The sequence below is a fragment of the Canis lupus genome, chromosome 24, assembly GCF_011100685.1.
Source record: "Canis lupus familiaris isolate Mischka breed German Shepherd chromosome 24, alternate assembly UU_Cfam_GSD_1.0, whole genome shotgun sequence".
NCBI classification, from domain to species: Eukaryota; Metazoa; Chordata; class Mammalia; order Carnivora; family Canidae; genus Canis; species Canis lupus.
This window is the reverse complement of record NC_049245.1, coordinates 25614173-25636281: the sequence shown is the minus strand read 5'-3', so window position 1 is coordinate 25636281 and position 22109 is coordinate 25614173. Positions and strand designations below refer to the sequence as shown.

General features: G+C 45.6%; 1 protein-coding gene across 6 annotated transcripts; it reads right to left on the bottom strand.

The window, feature by feature from the left end:
- Nucleotides 1-3328: 3328 nt before the first annotated feature.
- AAR2 (AAR2 splicing factor) lies at nt 3329-20789 on the bottom strand. Of its 6 annotated transcripts, none has more exons than XM_038572188.1 (5): nt 20074-20646; nt 19483-19661; nt 17138-17946; nt 14214-14443; nt 3329-4662 (listed from the first exon to the last, which is right to left on the bottom strand). In XM_038572188.1, the coding sequence occupies exons 2-5, from the start codon at nt 19575-19577 to the stop codon at nt 4495-4497; spliced, it is 1302 nt and encodes a 433-aa protein (XP_038428116.1). In that variant the 5' UTR covers nt 19578-19661; nt 20074-20646; the 3' UTR covers nt 3329-4494. The 6 variants fall into 6 exon arrangements, with proteins under 6 accessions (XP_038428116.1, XP_038428115.1, XP_038428119.1 ...); XM_038572187.1 differs by lacking the exon at nt 20074-20646 and adding an exon at nt 20674-20731 and having other exon boundaries at nt 4495-4662; XM_038572191.1 differs by having other exon boundaries at nt 4495-4662; nt 19381-19661; nt 20074-20648.
- Nucleotides 20790-22109: the final 1320 nt, after the last annotated feature.

The following is a 22109-nucleotide window of genomic DNA, read 5'->3' as shown; positions in this document are numbered from 1 at the left end:
CAAGGTTCTTACAACAGCCCCTAATCCCTGGACAGTGTGATCCCCTGTAGCTGCCATTTCCTCTCCGACCATTCCCTCCTTTGATAGCTGCACCCTCACCATACTGACCGCCCCCTCCTCCCCCGTGTTCCTGTAACACAGCAGGTGTGCTTCTGCCCCAGGACCTTTGCATTCCCTGTTCATTCTGCCTGGAAACCCTCTTTCCCAGATGTCCGCATGGCTCCTTGCTCACCTTCAAATCTGTGCTCAAGTATCACTCCATTTAAATCGTGACATCTCTTACCCTGCCTGGACTATCAATGTGCCTTATCCTGCTCTAGTTTTTTCTAGAGCATTTCTTACAACAATCTCTGTAACCTACTTTTTATGCCTGTTGTTTGCCCCTCCCCCCCAATGAGCGTAAGCTCACCGGGGCAGCACTTAGAAAGTACTGTTTGGATGAAGAAGGAACAGAGCCCACTGCTGACTCCCTGTAACTTCTCCCATGGGTCCCAACTCCATACTTTGAAGGGCACAGAGACCTCCTCCTTCAAGACAGTTCTCTCAGCCTCTCTGCCTTTGGGGGAGGGCTCCACATTTTTCTCCAACTGCTTCTCATGTGACAACTCCCTCTCCCCAAAATGTCACCCATCTGTCAGCATCCCTTTAGAAGTGTTGAATCCAGACTTGAGCCAGGTAACAAGTCTGGAGGGGACGCAGGAAAAATGGAGAAATCTGGGGAGGGAAGAAGATAAAGATCCAAGAAAGAAAGATCTGTGGAGTTTCATGCAGGCCATCTGACATTGGACTAAGAAGCCCCCTACTTCTCCTACCTCTCTCCCACCAAACATTTTAACCACCAACCCCCAGGATCCCTGTTCTCCAGAGAAACCTAATGAGTTTATCCTGGTAAGCACCAGATTGAGGACACAGAACAAGAAGGCCAGCAGGTTGGGGACACACCTGCTCCCCCCACCAGCAGGGAACAGCTGACACTATTTCTGGCTCTCACTCCCCCATCTCAGTAGGGAGGCCAGTCCAGGGCAGGGTCCCGGGGTTGGGGGAGAATGAGCCAGCACCAGCATGGAGACAGGGATACTCAAGGTAGAATATTCTTGTGAAAACAAAGCCTGCCTGGGCCAGATGTATAGAGCTCTGAGGCAAAGAAGTGCCCTGGTCAGTGGGGGATGGGAGAACAGATCCACACTGCCCCCAGTGTCAGCAGGTAGCTCAGGTGAGCTTCCCTACTCCGGTCTGTCTACTCTGTTCTGTCAGACCCAGCAGATGTGACAGAGCTGAGACTCAGTGCTAAGCCTAGGCATTCACCATGCATCTCCAGCCCCCATTGCAGCAGGGGACGGCATTTTGGTCGAGCCAGAGTCTGAGTAGTTGAAGAAACCAACATGTCACAGCGCCCTGGCAATATTAAATAATATTTACAAGGGGATGACGTTGGGAAACTAATTATCGATGGTGAGAGGCAGTCGCTGCGGGGAACTCCTCTGCTGCTCAAGCGGTGAGAAATTAGACGGATGGGCTCAGATCAGCAAGGGTTGTCGTGGGGACAGTGGGAGTGGTTGGAGAGTTGCTACCTCTGCTGATTCTGTTAATAGGATAAAGCAGCCTTGCAAATAAGAGCCAGACCTCAGGAGGCCTGCATTTGAGGGGATTTGGAAATCAGGCCAGGTCCTGCCAATAGCTTCCCTTTTAGATGTGTTAGAACTGGAAGGAGCTTATAGGTCAGCAAGGCCACTGGTTCTCCATGTGCAAGGGTTCTGCCTTCCAGAAATACTCCAAGTAGTAATAATTAATTTGTTTTCACATTTTTTATTCATCAAAGACACATAGAGGACTGCCAGCTGGGATATGCAGAAGACAGTGTCGATGTCACTCCAGCCCCAAACAAGAGACCTATTGGTTTTTCGTCAGCCCAGTCATGTCCAGTGCAAATGTAGTTTCCCTTTTGAAAACATTTAAAATCATACAATGGTCCACTTTTAAATACACGAGGCAGCATGAAGAATATATACATCAGAAACCCAAATCCAAGCAAACTCTCTTATATGTAGTAAACTGAGGCCTGAAGACTGGAAGTGGCTTATGTTAAGTCACACAGCTGTCTGGTGACAGGACCCAGGCTCCATCTGGGAAGCAGGGAGGGGGGAAGGCTGTTGGGGTCATGCAAGGGCAGGGAGAGAGTGCGTCACAGCGGTGAATGCAGTGGGTACCATGGGGGCTTGGGCTTGACTCTTGTCCTCAATCCTTTCCAGCTGTGGGACCCGGGCAGAATGACTGAAGTTCTCTGGGCCCATTTTCTTATCAGTAAAATGGTAAGAAGAATAGCACTTACCTCGTATTTTTGTGAGGATTAAGAGAAGTAACAGAACAGAGCACTTAGTAAATAGTAGTTACTTTTTCTTCACTCTTGTTTGTGTGGATGTTGGGGATAGCAGGTCTACATTATATAGACAGAAGACCAACAGTTTGAAAAAGAAGTCATATGACCCCACTACTAGGTGCTGTCCTAACAATGCGAATGGGAGACAAATTCTGTCCCAGTGGAGATCTCGGCACTAAATCGCAGTGCTGTCACTTCTGGGTAGTTACTCAAAACTGAGTATGTCTCAGGACCCAGGCCATATTCAGATTCATTGCCTCTGAATCCCCGTGGGGTGGGACTTGGGAATACACTTTAAAACATTATTATTGAGATATAATTTAATATAGCATAAAATTCACCATTTTAAGTGCACACTTTCAGTGGTTTTTAGTATATTCATAAGGTTGTATGATCTCATCACCATGAATTCCAGGGCCTTTCCATCACCTCAGAAAGCAAGCCCGTAGCCATTGGCAGTCGACCCCATCCCCCACTCTCCCAGTCTCTGGCAACCACTAATTTCCCTTTCTGGATTTGTCCATTCTGGACAACCCACAGGAATGCACTCACATAACACAGGGTCTGTATCTGGCTCCGTCCACTCAGCACTATGTTTTCAGGGGTTCATCCATGTCATAGCATGGACCAGGAACTCATTCCTTTGGAATATGCACCTGTGATAAGCTCCCCAGGTAGTTGTGATGAGTGGGCTTCGAGAGGAAGAGAACAGTACATTCACACAAGGCCTAACTTCTGGTTATTATAGGGCTACGGGGCCTCAGTCCCTCCTTCAGGTATGCCTATCCCGGAGGCTCCACTGGTAGCAGCAGGCAACGCTGGCTGCTTGCCTCGAGACCAAAGATGTTGGGCAGGGTCTCCTGGCGCTCAGCAGGGAGAAGTGGGTCTGTGGACAGTGGCCTGGCAGCTGAGGAGTGGGCAAATAAACTGCAAGAGGCTCACACAAAGGGATTTAGTCTCAATTCAAAGACTTTAATGTACATTATGCTCTTGGAAAAATATCTCCAAGGAAACAAGTAGAACCGAAAGTCTTAACCAGCATGGATTCTCATTCAGAAAACTGGTGTTAGCTGTGGCCCTGGAAAAGAATGGTACAGTGACTCTGATCTTAGTACAACAGTTTGTGGTCAGGGTGGCAGGACCTGTGTGTGATGGGCACACCCTCGGGACTGCAAGGGAAGGGAAGCATCATTACTTCTGTGGCTGACAGCTCTACAGCAGGACTGGGAAGATCTAGGTTGGCCAGGTCATCTCTTGAGCTCTGAATAAAGACACAGAACTTCAATGGGGCCAAAGAAACCTATCTAGAGTAAGAACCTCTCTCTTTGCTGTTGAATCTCCAGTCACGGTGGCTCTGGTGAGGAATGGGGCCATATAGAAGGGGTGCCCAGTCCCACTTCTGGGTCTGAGACTTCAGAATGGAACAGATGGAGGGACATGGCATCAGCAGGCCCCTGAGGTCAGGAGCCACAACTCTTGGACAACTATCCACTCTGGTCAGGAGGAAGGGACTTAGACAGAGAAAGCAAAAGCTGACCACTTGTCAGACTCAACCCAACGGTCTTCTGGGTCCCCTCTCCCCAGGCTGGAGCTCCTGAGTGGTCACATATCCGCCATGTTTTCTGTGATGTGTTCCCATTTAACAAGGGACAGGCAGAAATTCTAGTCCATCTCCCTAGCACCCTGTTTAACTTTTAAGTCATCAACCAATACACCAACCCCGTGTAGTCCAGGGTTTCTTGTTTTCTAACCATCCTATGGAATAAGCAAGCAATCAATTCTCTAGGGCTACTGACTCACATTTTTTTCCCTGGGAAGGAAGCAGGGAGCTGCTGAGGCAGGTCTCTCCCGAGAGCTTCTCTAAGAGCCCATGTGGAATTTGGTCAGATCAGCCTCATGGCCAGGCTGATGGGAACTGATGAATGTGCCTCTGGGAGGCATATTGCCTCTCTGGCACTGAAGAAACTTATTTATTGGTGAAAGAGGGAATTCTGGCTCCATCTTTGCAGAACCTGGTAGGGCCACTGCCCTGCAGGTCCCAGAAGGAAGGCATGAATGGAGAAGCCAGGACTGTAGCCGTGTGGGAAGGGGCCTCCCCTGGCTGGCAGTATTCCCAGTTAGCCAGTCTGTACACCTTCAGGGAGCTCCACCACCACTGGGGCGCAGTCCTCTGGCTCTGCCTCAAAGTCCCACCGAAACTTCTTGGTCAGGTGAGCTTGGAACTTTTCAGCTTTCTGCCTCAGGGTGGCATCCACGGCAACGCTGCAGGCGGAGGAAAAGAAAACCTACAGAGAACAGAGGATAAGTCACTCCTGAGAACACAGAGGGGGCCAAGAAAGCTGTGGAAATTTCCTCATGGTGTTCAGCTCTCTGGGGCGGGTGGATCAGCTGCTGCTGGCACAGGCCCAAGACACCTGCTGTGCTCCCCCCAAACCAAGAAAGAAGGTCCAAACCCAGCTGAGTGGCTGGGGCAGGACTAGAATGGAAAATTACTCTTAGGCAGAGATGCCCCATTGAGAGTAAGGCCAATGGGGCCATCACCCTGGCCCAGTCCCCTGGGGAGCTCTCCTGGGCACCTGGGCAATAACTACACCAGCTGGTACCAAAATAGTTTTGGAGGGCTTATAAGCTCTGCATCCCATCAAGTCCCAGGCCCTAGGCCAACGGGGCTGAACTGCTGCTCTAATCTACATGGGCCACAGGCTTACCAGTCAGAGGTTTCTATTCCCTTTGAAAGTTGTCTTTGATGTTCTTTTAAAATTGTGGTAACGGGCACCTGAGCGGCGGTTAAACGTCCAACTCTTGATTTTAGCTCAGGTTGCAATCTCGGGTTGTGAGATCAGCTCTGCGTCAGGCTCCGTGTTGGGGACGGAGCCTGCTTAGGATTCTCTTTCCCTCTCCCTCTGTCCCTCCCTCACTCTCTCTAAAAAAAAAATAAAATTGTGGTAACATGTATATAACACAAAACCTACCATTTTAACCATTTTTAAAGGTACAATTCAGTGGTGTTAAATAAATTCACACTGCTACGCAGCCATTACTGCGTAATGATTACTGATGATCTGAAGATCATCCATCTTCAGAATTTGTCTATCCTTCCCAACTGATACTTTCTCTTTGTACCCACACTAACTTCACATTTCCCCCTCCCCCCAGCCCCTGGAAACCACCTTTCAGCAACAAACAAGGGCAAGATCTGGTTTTTGTTATTATTATTATTTTTTAATAATAGCCATCCTAATGGGTGTGAAGTGCTATCTCATTGTGGTTTTGATCTGCATTTCCCTAATGATAAGTGATGCTGAACATCTTTTCATGTAGATGCACTGGCCATTTCTATGTCTTCTCTGGAGAAATGTCTAAGTCTTTTGCCCATTTTTAGTCAGGTTTGTTGTTGTTATTGTAGTTCTTTATGTATTCTGGATATTAATCCCTTGTTTTGATGTTCTTTTTAATTCAGTTTCATCTGACATAAACATGGGCAGGGGGCAGAGGCTAATTTTCTCTACATCTGACACTCCATTCCAGATTTTCCTGGATCCCAATCACCAATGAGCAAACTCATTATTCCTTCTCATACTGTTTTACTGTTTTCAAATTCAAAAAAGTTTCAGAGTATCCCCACAGATCCTCACAATGCTCTGGGGAGACACCCCAGAATACCTATTTTATGGAAATGTAGGCAAAGAGGAGTTAAATGACTAGATGAAAACTAGAAGGAAAGGAAGTAGTAGTTTCCCCCAGACCACCCCACAGACACAAGGCACAGGGTGGGGGAAACTTTGTTCCAAATCAGTCTCCTGCTGTAGCTTGCCTGCAGATCACCATGGAAGGAATCTGGGCTCTAGGGGCCCTCACCTGACAAAGTTAACAGGTGTACTCTACAGCTGATTCCAGGGGTACTTGCTTCTCCACTGCCTGTTAGCAGGAGTGAAGCTCATTTCAGTGGTCTTTGTTTGGAGTCATTTTGTTGGGATGGTAGCACGGACATAAGTGATTGGGGGTTGTGTGTGTACACAAGCAGAAGTGGGGGTTACAGAATTTGGTTTCATCAACTTGGGAATTGACTAAATACAGGAGCGGGAAGCACAGCCACAACAAAACAGCTGATCAATAACTAATTAGAGGGGTTGTGTGAGCTCAGTGGCAAGAGGGCAGCAGGGAAGCCGGCTGCATGTCTGTACGCAGCTAATGGAGCTTGCCCTGGAGTGTGAATGTGGAGCCCAGCTGAACTCTAGGGAGGGGCCCCATACCAGAAGCAGAGAAACCTTGTTTCAAACAGCATTAGTTTCAGAGGCCTTGCATACCCCAGAGTCTGTCCCAAGGTCCTGGGGAGCCTGCTGGCTGAATCTGTAAAAGCCTCTTCCTGTTCCCCTCCTTACACAGTAAATTGTATCCCTCTCTACAGAGCCCTGCCTCTCCAGCCATGATGAGCAGCTGCCAAACAAGCTCTATGGTCTCCCTGTGCCTCTACACACATGCTTTTTCCTCTGCTTAGAACACCCTTCTATCCATGCTTTCACCTTCTTCACCTACTAATTTCTACTAGTGATTCATGTTCAGCTGAAACACCCTTTTATCCATGCTTTCACCTTCTTCACCTACTAATTTCTACTAGTGATTCATGTTCAGCTGAGACATCAGCTCCTTTAGGATGTTTTCCCAGACCAAGGATGGAACAGGTGTTCCTTTATGCTCCTCCAGCGCCCAAGGTTACCACAAACATAGCCTCAATCTCAGTTAGGTAACAGTCCATTTACTGTTGAGCTCTCCCAAGAGACAAGGAGTAACTCCAAACCAGTGACTCTTTCTCCTACTGTATATTGTACTCCTGGTACAGAGTCTGGCATAAAGGACCCATTAGGTGTTTAATGAGCAAAAGAATGAAGAAGACCATAAACTCTATGAAAATCCATTTTTGGTTCACTTTTGCACAAGTCCTTGGGACCAAATAATTCCTCAGTAATTATGTGATGGTGCTGAACAAAAGAAAGGTCTCATCCTGGAGAGGAGGTGGCTCCTTGCATACCACCAGCTCACAAGCCACTTCCTTAAGACAAGCCTCTTACAAAAGCCCAGGCTGAAAAGTTTCAGCCTTTGGTCCCCTAGCACTGGGCCTGAACTTCCCTCACGGCATTTCTTACACTGTGCTTGTATGACAGTGATCTGTGCTCCTCAAGAGTAGAGAATGAGTCCTTTTTTTATCAACATGTCCCACATAGCATATCGCCCAGAGCCTGGCATAGAGTTAGGCCCCACAGGAAGCTCACTGAACAGATATGAATGAGATGCAGGGACTGCCCTGCATTTGGCAATGGCCAGCAGTAACAGGTCTAAACAGGCTGGGCTCATACTCATCACTCATCCTTCCCACCCCCTCAAACAATGCCTGGGAGTAAAATCAACCAGAGCAGGTATAACAGAAACCTTCTGTCTGAAAAATAGGGCTTCTAATTTAAAAAGTGCTTTGTCCTTTTTTAAAGAACTTGTCGATTTAATCTTTACTACAAGTCTGGGTACTATAAACCTGGGAGGTAAGAGGACAGGAAATTACTATTCCCACTGTACAGATGAGAATGGTGATAAAGGCTGAGCAAGTAATAAATGTTAAGCGAGAGCAGGTCCAAGTAGGGAAATCTAAACCCTTTGTCCCTACCAAGACCTTCTTTTTGTCTCAACACAGATTTAATATATTCATCATATTTTCAGCACTGTCCTGTGGAGAGCCAGGGGGCTTGGAGACTAGGTGCTTCTGGAACTGTCCCCTCTGTGGGCCTCCAGGACCCACAGCATAGTCCAGGTTGACTTTTATTAAAAAAGCAACTTTATTGAGGTATAACTTACATACAACTAAACTCACCCATTTTATGTGCTTGATTCGTCTGGACAAATGTGAACACCCATGCAAACATTATATGATATAATTAAGACAGATATTAGTTTTCTTTTGGTATTCAGTTTTATGACTCTGAGGCCCACATACCATCACAATCAGGATGCTGAACAGTCTCATCACTCCAAGAAATTCCCTTGTGCTGCTGCTTAGTGGTCAAAAGCTCCCCTTACTCAAGCCTCTGGCATCCAATGATCTATTTTTGTCCCTACAGTCCACAAACTTGACATTTTAAAAACCCATAATTCAGAAAAGGAGATATATAGACATTACCTAGTTTTCAAGCAGTAATTCACTTTGATTCTTTTTGTTGTTGTTGTTAAGATTTTATTTATTTATTCATGAGAGACACAGAAAGAAAGGCATAGACATAGGCAGAGGGAGAATCAGGCTCCCTGTGGGGAGCCCAATGTGGGACTCGATCCCAGGACCTGGGGATCATGACCTGAGCCAAAGGCAGATGCTCAACCACTGAGCCACCCACATGCCCCAATTCTCTTGTTTTTAGATTAATTTTATGGCTTCTTCAGAAAATTTGGTAATGATCTATTTATTTTACTTATTAAAGTGAAATCAAGTAAACACTTCTTAACATCACTGAGAAATCAATCATCTTAATATCAGAAGATGGATATTTTAAAAATACTTTTGAAAGAAGACATCAACATTTCATAAACAATTGTATTTCTCTAAAACTAAAAGCATATGGGGCGCCTGGGTGTCTCAGGTGGTTAAGTATCTGCCTTCGACTCAGGTCATGATCCCAGGGTCCTGGGATGGAGCCCTGCATCAGGCTCCTTGCTTAGCAGGAAGCCTGCTTCTCCCTCTCCCGGCTACTCTCCCTGCTTGTGTTTCTGTCAAATAAATAAATTAAAAAACAAGACAAAACCCTACAACTAAAAGCATACTCCTTGGGTATTTTTCTTTAAATATAGAAAAAAGTATTAATATTTCTATCATTAAGTCTGTATACTCTAAGATTGTAAATTACTTTAATCAGAAACGTGAAAGCCTTCTTTTAAACCCAAGTTAAATAAATTGAGTTCAGCCAGGTCACCTTGAGAAATTCAAAATATCAAGGTAGGTAGCTGAGTCACTATCTCATCCTATTTTTTGGACAAAAAAGATGAAATTTCCTAATTTTTTCAATTCCCAAATGATTATACAACTTAGAATGAAACTAGCCAGAGGTAGAACATTCTATTTCCACTTGCAGAAGAAAGTGGTGTTAAACAAAACTATAATTTCACAATGATTACCAGGAGAGTAACAAGCAGCAGGAATCATGTCTTCTGAGGTCAACTTAAAGAATTTGGGATGTTTCATCTGGGAATAATAAATGGGAGCCCACCACAGACTTCAGAATCAACTCAACCTTGCCATCCACTAGTTCTGGTGATCTTGGGCAAAATCATGTGACCTCTCTGATCCTGTTTCCTCACTGTAAAGTGAGATTTTATACGTAACTCTAAGCACTATAGTGAGGGCTAAATGAGATAAGGTACACGATAACTGTGCAAAGATGATAGCTGATGGCAGAAAATGTGTGAGTAGGTAGGTAAAACTGATTATGGCAGGTGTTATGATAAAAACTCTTCCATCAAGAGGTAAAGATGGGACATTGGCATTTAGAATATTGGCAAGAAATGAAGCTGGAAAGCACAGATGGCCTATTGTGACTAAAAGTATTTTAAAAAATAGGTTACGTGACTATAGGCCTAAATGCTATGCAATCAGCAACGAGAATCCTTATTTTGTACAGAACTCACTTTCTAACATACTATTAAATTCAGATTATCCTTTCATTGGTTTTAAACAAATTATGGTGACTCAAGTTGCTTTTAATAAAAGAAAAAACTGTATCTATTTTTGTAAAACAAATAATTTTTATTCAAGCTAAATCCATGGGATTTATAAAAATCAGTGACATCTATTCAAAAGGGCCTCTAATGGCAGAGGCCATTACGTGGCTAATTTTATACTAGCTAATGTGGCAGCCTTTAAGTGCTTACACATACAAACACCAGTCCCTCTCCATGGGTAGTAGCCATTTAAGCTCCTAAGTAAGAAAGCCAGTTCCACTTACTTGACTACCTGGGGGCAGAGCAGGCGGCTGGCTGAGGAAGGCTTTTATGGGCTGATTCATTCACTCACACACACCCTGAGTGAGTGCCTCCGTGTGGGGTGGGGGGACTGGATTCTCACTGCCAAGATGGTACCAACGTTAACTCTCCATTAAAAAAAAAAAAACATTTTTTTTTGTAATATCCTTTTCTACATTGTGCCTGTTGAAATCTGTCATCGTTCTAGCACATGCTTAAACGCCTCCTTCACAGTCACTCATGATCCTCTATCTTCTCAAATTGCAACCCTAGTCTGAATTAACCAATTCCTTTTTGGTGCTTATAATGTCCTTTGATCAGACTGCAGCGTTTACACCTGTCATATTAGGGGCATCTATCTACACTACCACAGAAATTATGTACTCTAGTCATCTAAAAACACCCAATAATACAAAGTGAGAGAAGTGCTAGGATCAACTAGGTGTTGAAAATAACCAGATGAACAACAAAACAGGCTCTGGGTAAAAGTTCATGGCTTAGTGGGGAAGTCAGGCAGACAATGTAGACATTTCAGCAGTCAGAGACTGTGTAATATAATAGTGACAAGTCCAAAGTAGGCTAATAGTATGGAAAGGAGAGAGAGAGGGAATGGCTTCCGAGAGAGGGATACCTTAAGGGCATCTTGTAGAATGAACAAGTTCACACCAGGCAGAACAAAAATCATGTTCAGTTAAGAAGGAATGAAACTGGCATAAAGTTTCAGTCGTGCCAAATGAAAAAGTTCTAGAGAACTGCTGTGCTTATAGTTACCAGTACTGTACACTTAAAAATATGTTAAGAGAGTAGGGCTCATGTTATGTGCTAATTTCTACCATGATTTAAAAGGGGTGGTGGTGGTATGTGTCTGGTTGGCTCAGCAGGTCAAGCATCCAATTCTTGGTTTTGTCTCAGGTCATGGTCTCAGGGTTGTGGGATGGAGCCCTGAGTAGAGCTCTGCACTTTGTGCAGTCTGCTTGAGATCTGCTCTCTTTCTCTGCCCCCACCCCTGCTTGTGCTTTCAATCTCTCTATAATAAATAAATAAAAATTAAAAAAAAAAAAAGGCTTGAAATAGCATAGCATGTCTGGGAACTTGTAAGGAGAACACTACTACTAGAATTGACAGGGGAAAATGAGAGGTAGAAGTTGGAGGACAGATCAGGAACCAGATCAGAATGGGCCTTATGATCTATGTTTGGGCTTTTAACTTTCTAGGTGATGAGGAAGTATACAGAAAAATAGTATCAGATCTGCATTTCAGAGCAATTCAGGTGGCAGCATGGAGACAGGTGGACCGCCAGGGGTGGGCAGAGGAGCTGACAAACAGATGCAATCTAGCTGGGGCTAAGAAGGTCTCAGGGCCTGTGTCAGGTAAACGGTATCAGGGCAGACCACCTTCTAAACAATGCTGTCTGGAGTGACCTGGTAAATCCATTTGTTTACTTTCCTACCAACATATAAGTTGCAAATCAAGGGTTCTATCTTGTTCACAACCATATTTCCAGTCCTACAACAGGCCCTTGAATCTAGTAAGATGGTCAGCAAATCCCTGGTAAATCAATGAATAAATCTCTCGGAGGGCAGGAACCCTGACCAACATATGGATCCCTCAACACTTTCAGGAGAATGTTGTATATAAAGACAGAATGCTCAAAAATATATGCTGATATATTTTTTTTAAAGGCACGTGTCCGGGGATCCCTGGGTGGCTCAGTGGTTTGGCACCTGCCTTTGGTCCAGGGCTGATCCTGGAGTCCCGGGATCGAGTCCTGCGTCGGGCTCCCGGGAGGGAGCCTGCTTCTCCCTCTGCCTGTGTCTCTGCCTCTCTCTCTCTCTCTCTCTCTGTCTATCATGAATGAATAAATAAAATCTTTAAAAAAATAAAAAAATAAAGGCACGTGTCCTGGATTTTTCCAAATAACGACGTCAAATTTTCTTGATGAAAAGTCCAAAGACAGAATTCTTCCAACTGTCAGTCTTTACACCCTACCTGGGCATTCAGCGATCCAGCTGGGCCCTCTCGGCTTCAGAAATCACTGCTGGCAATAGCATCAACAATCAGAGCTCAGCTGTCGGTCAGCTCTGTTAACAATGGTCAGGACAGCCAATGACACAGTGTGGCCCTCCTATGTCTGTATGACAGTATTAACACACATCACAAGGGGAGCACATCATTTCCATGGGCTGCTGCCAGAGGCTAGTTAGCAAGCTAATGCCCCCTCCATCCCTCATCTGTTACTAGCTCATGTAACCCAGGAACTTGATGGGGGACAGAGGGCAGGATTTCCTCCTTCAGAGGAAGATAAAGGGATTTAATTTCTCTGTTATGTCAAGAAACAATAAAAGAGCAATTTTATAACTCTTCTGAAGTGGAACACTCCAGGCTCAAACAACTGGTCCCCATGGTCTCCAACTGCCAGAGTTTTAAGTCAGCTGCCTGCTTACTGGGATTCTTCCAACAGTATATTGTTTGTAGAAAAGTGTTCTATACCTCTGAGACATAAGCCCCTGGTGATGTCTCCATTGATGTCAATCAAGAATCTTTACTGGGGGAATCTATATTATATTCAGTACATAGGAGCATAAACACAAGCCTGAGTTCAAATCCTGACTCTGCCACTTATCAGCTGTGTGACCTTACATAAATGACTTAACCTTCCTGAATCCCAATGTTCTCATTTGTAAATAGGAAATCATCCTCCCTTGCCTTGAAGGATTCCAGGGAGATTAAATGAGGGAACCCAAGTAGCATGGTAAGCATAATGCCTGCTACTCCACAGGCATTTACTGGATATGTTTGTTCCTTCTCTCAGCCCAGGTGTGACTGGTAGGTTAGTGAACAGCCACCTTTGAAGGAGCAGGCCTCGTAGTAGTCTCACACACAGGGAGAAAAAAGCAGCTCATGGAACACAAAGTATGGAAAGTGACAGCTTGCAGCTTTTGCCTTTTCGACACTTGAGAAAGTTACAAAATGTGAGTGACAGAGGCTGTCCCAAGAACATAAAGGAAGCTAATCTATTTGCAAAGGGAGGAAATAGCACAGGATGAAGACTGTAAGTTGTTTGAAGCTTCTTCCCTAATTACCACTCATAATGAAAATTTAATTGCCAAGTTAAAAGCAAATTTCACTTTTTCTGTCAGAGAATCTCTGCAGAAACTGGCACGTTTTGTTTGAACAGGAAATCAAAGTTACTTTAATGCTTAAATGAGATCTAAGGAGCTGCAGATGTTTCCCTGGAAATAACAAGCTTCAACACTCTGTCCTACTGGGTTATACCAACTTATGGTTACAGGGAGAAAGAAAAAAAAAAAGTGTTTTGAGCTGAATAATGAAAAAAAAAAGTGTTTTGAGCTGAATAACTCATAGAGGAGGAGGTTATTCAACTGCCAAGGACCCCACTGCGTGGCACTCTCGGAGCAAGGCAGGGAGACAGTGGTATAGAGAGAAGGTCTCTGGCATCAAGAAACTTACAACTGAGGAGAGTGAACCAGGAAACACAGTGAGGTCAGGAAACTGAAACAAAAAAGTGAAAGTAACCCTCCTGAAGGTGCTTTCACACATCCTTGTCTTAATTTTGACCCACATGGGTGTCAGCCAAAAGACTGCTCACCTGTGGGATCCCTGGGTGGCGCAGCGGTTTAGCGCCTGCCTTTGGCCCAGGGCGCGATCCTGGAGGCCCAGGGCGCGATCCTGGAGACCCAGGATCGAATCCAACGTCGGGCTCCCGGTGCATGGAGCCTGCTTCTCCCTTCTGCCTGTGTCTCTGCCTCTCTCTCTCTCTCTCTCTCTCTGTGACTATCATAAATAAATAAAAAAAAAAAAAAAAAAAAAGACTGCTCACCTGTAAGGTGCTGGTGAGGAAGTTATCCTGGGAGACAATGTCCACAAAGAAGTCGGCAGGGATCTCGCCAAGCTGGTGGTACAGGATGGAGATGAGGTTGATGTACAGGGTGTGGTGCTTCATCATGGCTTCTTCTGACCGGCACAGGAGATTCAGGAGTCGCTTCCAGTGCTCAAATGCCTCATACACATTCCCCAGGAGGAAGCACACAAAGGCAAACTGGAGTTCACCTGAAAGGTGCAGAGACGAGAATGATCATGAGAGAGCACAGTGCCAGCAGACTCTACAAGACCACCGATTCTACTGGACCTCAGTAATGGGTGGTGGCCTTTTATCCTGACACTCCTGCAGAACACCCCCTGCTAGGTGGGGTTTTCCACTGAGCACAAGCTCAGTAAAAGTTTGTTGAACAGCTATAAACTCAAGCCACAAAAAACTAAACTGTGGTTTTATAAAATCAGACTGCAAAAGAAGAGATATACCTAGTATTTGCCTGGCACTTCAAAAGTTTAAAAAATGTGTCCATGGATATTATGCCAGGTGGATCCTAAACTTGGCTGCCTATCAGAATTACTAGGAGAGCTTGTTAAAGATAAAGCTGCCCAAGCCTCACCCACAGAGATCCTGGCTGAGGACAGATGATGGAGCCTCTTAGTATCTGTAGCTCTAAAAAGCTTCCTGGGTGATTCTGATCCAGATGGTCTCTGTTCCAGGGCCAGGGAAATGCTGCACTACACCATGTAATCCTTAGCCCAAATCCACAAGGTGTTCAGGAAAGGTATTTTTCTCATTTTACAGATGAGGTCAAGGATCTTACCCAAGGTCACACATCTAATGCTTGGTAATAAGAACAATGGAAAGATAAAACAGAATTCCTATTGGGCAAGAAAAGAGCCTCCCAGAAGAGGAAAATTTGAGTACCTGTTCCAGGCTTAGCCTGCCAGCCAAAATCATTTGCATTTGTTTAACCACAGGGCTCTGTGATTTAACCTCTATGAATAGCTTGGTGGCTAATAGCATGACCTCTGAAACCAAACTACCTGAGTTCAAATATCGGCTCTACTCTTCAGAGATGTATGACCTTGGGCAAGTTATTCAATCTGTTTATACCTCTATTTCCTTATTTGAGGCCCATGGATAAGATTAAATGAATCAATATATTTCACATAAAGTATTTAGAATAATGCCTGGCACAAAGAAACATTCATTACTTATTATTATTCCCACATTTCCACCAGATGCCTGTCTGAAACAGAGACCCAATGATCCAGAAGCCACTGTCCTTGGGAAAGCAACTGGGTCTCTGGTTGCCAAGATACACTATTGTGGATCAGAGACATTCTCTCTGGCTTCAAATTTAAGGAGGGCTTCTGTATCATACCTATACATGGGCCATAAGAAGAACAGATGCACTCAACACTAAGTGCTCTTTAAATGCATGGTGTTTGATCTCTGTCACCTTCAGAGACATGAACAACTAGTTCTCTATTCCTAGGCTTGTGGAACTAAGTTTGTCTAGCTGCCTGATCCAGATATACTGGATGTTTGACATTTTCAAGATATTGTCAAATTTTCTTTGTATGATAGAGGTTAATGATTTGCTTCTACCGTGGGCTTTACCTGGTTAGTTTGTGAAAATATGAGTTTAGTCTCTGAATTTAGGGCATTTACTTAAATTCATGCATTTCTGGCCTACTATAAAATTAAGTTAGGAGATCAGAAATAATTTCAAAGAGCTGTCAGGAAGATACAAAGTTATCCCTGCAACAGACCTTTCACCAGATTACTTTGAAGAACTAAAATGTTTAAGAATTAGAAAACAGGATTTCTGTTTATTTTTAAGTCAGAATTTCAAGTGTTACTTATTAAATGATAATACAGTATAATGCATGAAGATGCACCCATTAAAATGTGCCCTTTTATCAGAGAGTCAATGATATAAAGGGCCCTATATTCAAATTTCTCACTGATCTTTCAACAGAAAAATACGCAAATACCTGGACAATTTATGTAAGAAAAAATATAAATAGCTGTTAAAGATGTAATGAATATTTGCTGTCACTAGTAATCAAAGAAATATACACTGAAACATCATTCTCCAACTATCCGGTTGGAAGAAGCCTTTGCTAAATTGCCATTTCAGAAGTGACGGGCTACCGCCTCACCCCAGCTGGCAACACACATGCTCTGATTCAACAATTTCAACTCTTAATGTATGTATAAGTACATACAAGGATGTTCATTAGATGACACAACAGGGAAAATAGGGACATCTTAAAGGTCCATCAACAGGGGACTAAAGGGAAACACATAGAAATACACAGAGAAGAAACCACAATGAAGCATTGCGCATGGATACAAGATGAAAACTAAATACAGCCAAATGTAAAAAAATGGTTATTTCTAGGTGGTGAGAATTGGGAATGAATTTTTGTTTTATTTCTATGATGACCATATATTATTTTTGCAATAAGAGAGAAAAGTAACAATAAAAACAGTAATAATTTTTAAAAATAAATCACTATCCTGGTCTAAGCCAGAGACCAACACTTTGAATCAGGAGCAAACTGAGGAGGCAGATGGAAGGTTGGGAAGCCCTGGGCTCTGGTCTCACTTTGACCACATAGTTAGCCATATCCTTTCCCTCTGTGAAACTCAATCTGTAAAATGAGGGGCTGGGCCATATCATGGTTGCCAAACACAGGATGGGCTGCATCAGGTTCACCTATGGTGCTAGGTTATTATTTAGAGAGACAGATACTGCTGGGGCCCCACTCCAGATCTCTTGAATTAATCTCCAGTAGGACTGGGCATGATTGCTTCTTAGCCAAGTTTAGGAAACACTGGACTAGATTCCCTAAGGTGTACTCTCTACTATACACCCATCCCTTGGCCCACTCCCAAAGAATCTCGATCCTCCTCACCAAGCACATCCTGGGGGCTGCTGGGGAACTGCTTGCTGAGCATAGTTTCCAGGGCATAGCTTAGGTCCATGCTGTGCCTGGTTATCTCTGCTGGTGTGGCACCTGCCGGGAACATCTGTGTGGGCAGCTCTGAGAAGCGGATCTCTGTCCCAGCTCTGGGCTTCATCTCTGGCAGCCGGGCTAGGCCCTCCTGGTAGCTTTTGCACTCAGTGCCACAGCGAGGTAGATTCTGCTCCACCCGGTCCTTGGTGTGCTTCATGGAGAGCACAGGAAGCACCTCTGAGAAGGCACAGATCTGGCGGCTCTCAGGCTGCAGCTTCTCCATTGTGGCCTCACTGATAAAGTTGGTGAGTGAGATCCACTTTTTGAGTGTGGCATATGGGTAAGGTCCCAGGAACTGGTCCAGCTCCTGGAGGTTGGCCCTCATGGCCTCCACCTCAGCCTCTGGGGCTGGGGACAGGTCCACCTCTTCTCGGACTGCATCCCAGCGCAGGACGATCAGCCCCCGCTGCTGTAGACTAAGGAAGAAGCCCATACGAGGCCCCACCTCCCTGGGATTTGCCTTGTCCACAGAACTATAGTGGAGGAAGTGGATGCCTGGTGGGATCATCTTCACGCCCCGAAACTTGGGTCCCACCTCCCAGGAGTTGTAGTCAATGCCAAACTCTGTCCCCTTGGGCATATTCAGGATGACCACAGTGGCCCCTTCAAAGAAGAGGCGCTTGGCAAGCTCAGGATCCATCTGCATGGCAGCCATGGGACCAGTGCTTGGTGACCAAAAAGAGAACCCCTCCTGTCTTCCAAAACAACTGAAAAAGAAAGAAATCAGAGTTAATTGGAACTTCAGGAAAGATGCTTCATTTGCTGAGGATTCTACATGTGCCAGATTGAATCAGATCCTTGACATAATTATCTCCCTTAATCCTCACAATACTGTATCGATTTTACTGATGAAGAAAATAAGACTCAGAGAAGATTTTGTGTTCTGGTTTACCAAGAAAGAACACTCACTGCACAGCTGGAAAGACATCGAGAGAAGTGACAGGCTCAAAGTCACACAAGGTCACACAAATTAGAACCTGGGTACCCTGTCCTCTAGGTCAGTGTTCTTCACACTGTCCACTCAGAATCTGCTCTCAGATCTCTCTCTTACAACAGAGGAGGAAAGTGGGGAAAGCCTGGGTGGGCTAGTCAAAACTACAACTGTGCCTAGGCTGTCTCACACTATAACTCTGTCTAAACCGTATCCCTGAAGAGTCCCAAGGAGTTGAGAAGGATGATTAAATTCAGCATATACCCAGTTTCCCATAAGTCTCCAGACATGGACAGAAGGTGGAAAGTGGGTGCTCAGCATCTAAAATTTACAAAATGTCTGGGAAGTGGAAAACTTTTCAACCACAAACCTCTTCTCCTTTTACACATAAAAAAGAAACCTAAAGCCCAGGGAGTGAAACAATTTCCCAAAAGGCCCAAAGTCATGGCAACTCTGGACTCCTTGCCCAGAATGGATTCAGGTGGCATGGCTGGCCTAGGATCAGTATTTAGAAGAGAAAGAGCAAGAACACTTATTTTACCCATCTCTGAACTATCCACAGGGACATACTGATAAAATGTGTAGGCAGGCAGACCTGCCTAGGTGGTATTTATAGGATGGTTCCAACACGAACTAATTTAATCCAAACAATTATCTAACCTTCTGGTCCCAAGACGCTTACCTATTCAATTCAACAAATAATCCCTGTGGAGGGTCTGGCACACCCGAGCTGTGCCAGATCTCTGCCTGAAACAACGATCTGTGAAACCTCCACGGAGTAGGACAGTCACTGCTGCCTCTAGGCACTTCCAACCCAGCCGGAGGTACAAACAAGACCCCCAAATTTCACAAACAGAAGAACCAGCTACCTGTTTAATTTTTCTTACTCTTTTTATGTTAAGCAAGCAAAACAAAACAGTGAGGAAAGGAAGACCAGCCTGTTTCCAAAAATGTTAAGGGTATATTTTATCATCTTAACGCCAAACAACAAATGACTCTCACTCTAAAGCAGCAGTTTTTTTTTTCCTCAGACTGCAAGTCAAAACTCATTAATGGGTTAAGAAATCAATTTAGAGTGTCTCAACCAGCATTAATTTTTTAATGAAAAGAATTTTTTAAAAAGCGCATGATGAATAATAAAGATAACTGTCTTCTGAAGTTTTGTGGGTTCGTATGGATACTTGGTTATGAGATAAAATGTATTTGTTACCGTAGGCTGCAGTCAAAAAAGCCTGAAAGCCGCTGCTCTAAATAATTTGCATCATAATCTTCTTATTCCCAACCCTGAATTCAGAAGGCACTTAATAAATACTTGCTAAAGGAAGAACTGTTGCATTTAGAATAACTGTTCATCAACTGGTCATTTTCCCTTGTGGGATCTGTGTGTTCCCTCCGTGATAATGACATTCCTTTACTTCAATCCCACCAGCCACAATTCTCTTCATTGTATCTTCAACAGCTGGCACACGGCCTGGCACAGAGAAAAATGCCCTGGAATGCAAAAAGTCACATCCATCTGCTTCTTGTCACCACCCCCTTACTCCAAGTCACCTATCCCTCACCCAAAGTGTCACCCCTCCAATCTGCTCCCCATCCAACAGCCAGAGTGAATGAACTTTTCAAAGTGCCAACCTAGGCACGTCACCCCCCACACTTAATGCCATGTGAACGGCTTCTGGCTCCTGAAAAACCAGAATTCTTACCACGACCTGCAAGGCCTGCACGGCCAAGGCTGCCTGGCCCCTCCCAACTTCGTCCGATGGTTTCTTACCTTGCACCCCCCCCCCCCCCCCCCCCGGGAGCTCGCTGTTCCAGCCACAGTGGCCTCTTTCAAACCCTCAAGCAGGAGGCTCCCTGAATAGAAAACCCTTCTCTCCCCTCGTCCTCAGATCATGTTTCTGACCTTAGCTCCACAGTCACTTCCTCAGCAAAGCCTGCCCGACCCGGGGTTAGGTCAGGTATCCTGGGAGGCACTCTCCGGGCACCTGGTACCTCTCTGTTTCAGGGACCAGGCTGCAATTTTGCATACGTTTAATAGAGGGCTGTCACCTCCGTGGGACTTGGGTCTTTCTGCGGCGCTAGCACATACTAGATGCTTAACGAGCATTTATTCAATAAAAACGTGATATCCGCTTTGTGGATGAGACAAAGGGGGTCGGTTCCGGCAAAACATGTTGCCCGAAATTACAGTCGGACAGAACCATACTGGGCGCCGCCAAGGAGTCTCCGGCCCCGCAAGTTCTCAAGTGAGGAAAAAACGCTGGGTTACCCCGGGTGCCCCAGGAAGTACTGGCGACCGGGTCTCTGGTGACGGTTTCTCAGGGGAAAAGGCCTGCGGAGCCACCGGGGTCCCACCACCGGCCCACAGAGCGGGGCGCGGGCGTCCGGGCGCGGCGCCCCACTTCAGGGCACTCCACGATCCCGAGCCGGGAAAAGGGTGGCGTGGGCTGGCCACACAGACGACGAAAACAGACGGTCAAACAGGCCCGGAGGCCGCACTCACCAGCCTCGGACTCTTCCCGGCTCTCCCGCGCCGCGGCTACGCACCGGAAGTCCTCGTGCTTTGCCTCGGAAAGGGGCGACCGGGAAAGCGGCCCGGCGGAACTCTCGGCCTCGGGAGGAACGGTCCGCGCCTGGAAGTCCCCCCCCCCCCCCCCCCAATGTTGCCTTTTGCTACTTTTAAAGTTACACGTGTGAACTCCTGAACCGTGGATAACAACTTTCACCCAACTGGGCATATCCTGCTCCAGAAACACATCCACCAGCCCTGGTCCTTTGGTCTCCATCAGTCGCGGTCCCTGAAAGCCGGGGTCAAGATCATGGCTGCCTGGCAGCCACAGTCAAGATGCTCAATCAAGGTCCAGGTCCGCCAGTTTCTACCTGAGTGTCACTACTGGCCCCGTATCACCCAGTTGCAGCTTCCAACCACACTCAGTCCGAGAGAAGATTGTCAGAAACCCAGTATGCGGGGCAGAGAAGAAGCAGTCTTCAGCAACGGTGGCCACCATGTGGGTCCCCCACCCCCCCAACCATAATCATCCAGGGTCCTCAGGCCGTGGCTGGAGGGAGAGAACATGCCTGTCTTATTCTCCGTTGTTTCCCTGGCACCTAGCAGGAAACCAGACACAAAGGATCAGCTGGATGTGCGCATACATCACAAGTTTAATTAACAATATTTAATAAATGGCTTCTATTTGGGGTCCTTGCTCTGTGCTTGTGGCTGTACCAGTCAGGGTTCAAGCAAAGAAGCAGAAACAATAAGGAAATATATATTGAGAGTTTTATTCCAAAGAATTGGCTTATATGATTGTGAGGACTGGATAGGTAAGTCCAAAATCCATAGGGCAGGCCATTCATATGTAACTTCTAAGACTCACACTAACCCTAGTAAACAGGGATTAGTATTCCCAATTTATAGAAGAGAAAACTGAAGCTCAGAGAGGTTACACAGCTGGAGAGTGGCAGAGCTAGGATGCAAACCAAGGTCTGACTGGCTCTTCTTGGCTCCGTGCTCCTGCTTCTTAGCTTGTCTGTCACACTTCCTCAGTGACAGCCAGACGCACCAATGTGTCTCAGTCAGAACTTATCCCTTAGTAGGTTGCAGAATAGACTGGGCCCTGCAGTCATGGTTAATCACAATAAGCTGCTGCAGAGTTAACCGGAGATGGCCTCCATCCGTCACAGTCATGCATGTCAATCTCAGTCTGTCATGTCAGTTCCATTTCTTGTCCAAAAAGCTCAGATCCCTCCCCTGCCCTCTTTATTATCAGTGTTGGGCACTGAGCTCTGTGGTCTGGTCTCAGAGCTCCCCATTCTAGCTGGGCTCACCATCTTCTCAGAGACTCCAAAGGCACTGGATTATGGGCATGGAAGCTATAGATGACCCTGGAATCTCATCTTATGGGTCACATGTCCACCCAGATCAGGTTTTTCAACTCT